The sequence below is a fragment of the Lutzomyia longipalpis genome, chromosome 2 (genome assembly GCF_024334085.1).
Source record: "Lutzomyia longipalpis isolate SR_M1_2022 chromosome 2, ASM2433408v1".
Taxonomy (NCBI): Eukaryota; Metazoa; Arthropoda; class Insecta; order Diptera; family Psychodidae; genus Lutzomyia; species Lutzomyia longipalpis.
Genome location: NC_074708.1, coordinates 6573346 through 6577638, shown reverse-complemented (window position 1 = coordinate 6577638; position 4293 = coordinate 6573346). Strand labels below are relative to the sequence as shown.

The 4293-nt window shown below is 35.0% G+C and overlaps 1 protein-coding gene across 1 annotated transcript; it reads left to right on the top strand.

The window, feature by feature from the left end:
* The first annotated feature begins 1085 nt into the window (after positions 1–1085).
* LOC129788909 (ketimine reductase mu-crystallin) lies at positions 1086–2685 on the top strand. The gene is made up of 3 exons (XM_055825322.1): positions 1086–1370; positions 1497–2279; positions 2394–2685. The coding sequence occupies exons 1-3, from the start codon at positions 1211–1213 to the stop codon at positions 2459–2461; spliced, it is 1011 nt and encodes a 336-aa protein (XP_055681297.1). The 5' UTR covers positions 1086–1210; the 3' UTR covers positions 2462–2685.
* Positions 2686–4293: the final 1608 nt, after the last annotated feature.

The following is a 4293-nucleotide window of genomic DNA, read 5'->3' as shown; positions in this document are numbered from 1 at the left end:
AAAGACGGTGAGTGCCATTCAATTTTAATAACGATGACCCTTGGACCACCAGGCTAAGAAAGCGCCTGCATATATAGTTTATGGGAAAAGCTCTTTCATACGTTTCTTTCGTGCTTCTCCAAAAGCTCCATTTAACGAAATTCCTCCATTTAAAAATTATAAATTTTCAGTTAAATAGATTTTTTTTCTTCATCCATTTCTTGCTATTCAGGTTTATTTAGAGAAGAGATAAGAATACTCCCATCAGAATATTCTATGCTATAAATTCCTAAGAAAGTGAAGGAATTGTCTTGAGATTCGCCGGAAGAGTTTTTTTTATGAAATATTCTGTTCAGGAAAAATTGTTCTGTGTAGGAAAAGAATATTTTTACAAGTCAGAATGTTATAAGAATTATTACAAAATTCATTAAAATTCTAGGATGAAAATTAGCTACAGAATTCATGAAAAAATCTAAGATTTATGGAAATAATTGAGCTTAGAGCTTTCTGCAATTTTGGAAAAAATAAGAAATTTTGTTCTGAATACTTTTCATTCTAAGAATTTTATTTGAGAATTTATTAACAAAACTAGGCAATAAAGGGTATAAGAAGAGGAAAATTTAATAAAAAAATGATCAGAATTACACAAAAACCGAAAATATCAAAATTATCCAATAAGAACGTTAAAATCTGCCCAAGTAATCAAAATGATCAAAATTTTATTGTTCATTTAATTTTCATATTTTTCTAAATTTTCCGTCATTTTCTTCACGGATAATTTAGCAAATTTAGAAGTTTTTCCAATGGAATTTACCTGACTTCCTTTCATATTCGACGACACCATCTTGGAACAAACTGCTAAGGCTACAATTTGCTGAAACGATATACATAAAATAATTTTAAAATTTCTCATTCTCTAATAAGATTTATTAATGTTTAATGAACGCGGCTTGATAACGATTTTGATAACAGAAACTAAGCTTCTTCATAATTTTTCCTCTACTGACTTTACTGATGTTACTGATTGTACGTAAAAAAATACGGTGAAAAGCAGTGTAATCTCTGAGAGACATGTCACACGACAATCCTACGCTCTAAGATCAATTGAAGATTTAATTTTTAGTTGGTATTATTTCTTTTCTTGTGCATACAAATTGCGTCTTCTTTCGGCATTGCATTTTTTTTTATTAAAGCTGTAAAGTTTTTAGTGTTTTTAAAAAGTAAAACAAGTATGAGTCAACAGCCAGTCTATATATGTGAAGAAGATGTTAAGAGACTTTTAAAGTGGGAGGAGGTATATGAAGCTGTTAAAGTGGCTCTACTCTCTGCAGCTTCCAATGAGAGTTTCTCGCAACCTGCACGATCTTTCACTGTGGCATCTCCTCAGTCAGGTGCGCATACTACCTATATATCACATATGTACATTCTCATGCTATATATCTGGCTGAATATATAGTAAATTGAATTATATAGAAAATGTTGTATATAACATAATTTTTATTTTAAATTATTAATAGGTCTTCTGCTTTCTATGCCATGCTATTTGGGCGATTATCAGTTGTCAGTGTTATCAGGGGAAAAGTCTTATCGCACATTAGCTTGTAAATTGGTTACAGCGTTCTCATTGAATCCAACACGCGATCCCCCAGTCCCAAAAATTCTCGGGAATATTTTCCTGTTTCACCCGGATACCGGGGCTCTTGAGGCAATTCTCGAGGCAACTGACATCACAGCTTGGAGAACGGCATGCGCTTCCTTGGTTGCAACACAGTGTCTATACTTCGACACTCGTTTGAGGCACCAAGACGTGATTCTGTCTATTGTCGGTTGTGGAGTTCAGGGTCGAATTCATTCAATCGGAATGTGCACTACTTTCCCATTCACTGAAATTAGATTGTGGAATCGCACAGAATCAAGAGCCACACAGCTCGCACATGAACTCACCGAACTTGCTGAACAATTCAAAAATCCTTCCATCAAAATCACCGTCCATTCATGCCTGGAAAGTTGCCTGGACGGTGGGGATGTGATTGTCATTGCAACGAGTTCCCCACGGGCAATAATTGAGCGCAAACATTTGAAAGATGATGTACATATAAATGCAATAGGAGCTGGTGAGGTACATCACGCAGAAATTCATCAGAATGTGTATGATGCGGCAAAGGTGTACGTGGATCACTGGGAAGGGGCAAAGACGGAGCTGAAAGACCTCAAAGCGGAAATTGTGGGACTCGTGGGAGACGTACTGAGCCAGAAAAAACCCACACCGCGTCGTGGAATAACCATCTTCCAGTCACTCGGTAATTGTCTCTCTTTTCAACCTCCTATTATTTATATTTTCCATATATACATAATAATGCGCGCATAACATGCAAAAAAAAATATATATTGAGAGACAACATTATATTTTACAGGAATGGCATTGGAAGACGCCACAGCGGCCCAACTGATTTTTGAAAAATATAAAATGACTCACGGATAGTTATTATTTCCCAAAATAATTACCCAAGAAGTTGCCCACATACAACTCCTCGTTTTAGCAGAAAAGAATGAAATATTTCCACGATGGAAATGGAAAGGTTCCCCGATGGGGTAACCTTGAGACACCATACAGACACATTGTGCGCGTTGTATGTTTTTTTTTTCAACCCGCCCAAATTAATAAATTGCACATCGATTTTCTTTGTGACACAATACCGCAAGAAATTGTTATTTTTGCATTGTACCAAATTCCATTGTAAACTATATTCGCAACATTTTCACCGCACAATTTCCACCAAACCCCGTCCCAGGTTGGTGGAAGGCTTGCTGCGGGAAGGACAAAAAAGACATTAAGGCTTTCAATTGCATTTCCCATATCAAACGCTCACGTCATTCATTAAAGTGAAAATCTCATCGCAGAAATTAGTGATTGAATAATTAATGACACACCATGTGGCTTCCTCTTCAGCATTTTTTCCCCGTGTCGCAGCAAAGAATATCCGGTCATATAGAGTTTGCGGGAAACTGTTATTATCGTATTAGAAACCACGGGATATGGCCATTCCGATTATGAGCTGAGGAGTTTGGAAGTGGCGATTAAAATTGCACGAGGAAGGTAAATGATGTTGTTGAGGTACAGTGTGCTCCATTCATACAGTTCGCTTCAACAAATTTTTAAATCATAAAAATAATTAATTTTTTTCTTATTAAATTCAGTTATTTTTAAATAATTTTATGTAATTGTTTGAGAAATGAAAATAAAATCTATTTGATTAAAGGAAAATTTTAAAAACAAAGTGAAAGTTTCAAAAAAAAAATCCTGGCCATATCTTTTTAAGAATCTTTAGAGGATATTTTTTCTATATTTAATCATTTAACCCTTTCGCGTCCACGTGAAACATAGGAAGATTGAAACATGAGCGCTTTTTATCACGATGTTTAATTTGTTAGTTTTAAGAGGACATTTCTAAATCAGAACCTCTTCATTGGCCTCCATTGCGTGAATTTGATGCATTTCTCACGTGGAAAAATCATTAAATTCTTAAAAATTTGGGAAAATTAAATGTTTCACGTTTAGGTCTACGTATGACCCAACGAACGCAAAAGGATTAACAGAGAGGAAAAAATTATAAAATAATTTAAAATAAAAAAAAAATGAAATTTGCATTATGAGTGGAACATTGTGTATCTACTTTCCCTTGTGTTGAGTTTTTCTGCTTAGAAAAGGAGGAGATCGCAAATAGAGCCCTCACTTTTCAAATTACTATTAGAGAGTACGTTAGAGATTACACCAATCATATTTTGCTACTTATATTACTTTTTCGAAAGGTCCTAGCAACACCTACAACATACTGAAAAAATTCAGGTGAGCCGTATACAAGAAGGTGAATAAAAAAAGCAAACTTGAGCAATGTTCCACCTGATATTTGGCTCGTGCGTTATGCTGGCACTAATGTTTCGCTAATTTGGTGCATAAAAGATGTCAGACGGTGTGTGTTGATGAGCGCAAAAAAGGTAAATTCATTGACTGACGAGTGATCTCCAACAGTTACACAAATGTTGGAGCCCATCTAATCTATCCCACCTGATTGATGGATTTATTTGTTGCACTACCTTCGGAGGGAACTTAACAACTTCATTAAGAAGTTGAGCAAAAATATATCGAAACTGGGTGTAAATATTGGTTTCTCTTGCAGTTTTTTTTTCGTACCATCATCATTCGTCTTACCATTATGTGACTCGCTACCTACATTAAGTACACCTATATATGGTTTTTTTTTTGAATATATAATTCTCCTTAATGATATACAACGTCTACAATTGAATCGAAAC

What these genes read in the sequence shown, in the direction of transcription:
- LOC129788909 (XM_055825322.1), top strand. Translation starts at nt 1,211, where the DNA reads ATGAGTCAACAGCCAGTCTATATATGTGAAGAAGATGTTAAGAGACTT. An exon ending in TGTGGCATCTCCTCAGTCAG is followed by an intron (nt 1,371 to 1,496) that starts GTGCGCATACTA and finishes AATTATTAATAG; the next exon opens with GTCTTCTGCTTTCTATGCCA. An exon ending in AACCATCTTCCAGTCACTCG is followed by an intron (nt 2,280 to 2,393) that starts GTAATTGTCTCT and finishes TATATTTTACAG; the next exon opens with GAATGGCATTGGAAGACGCC.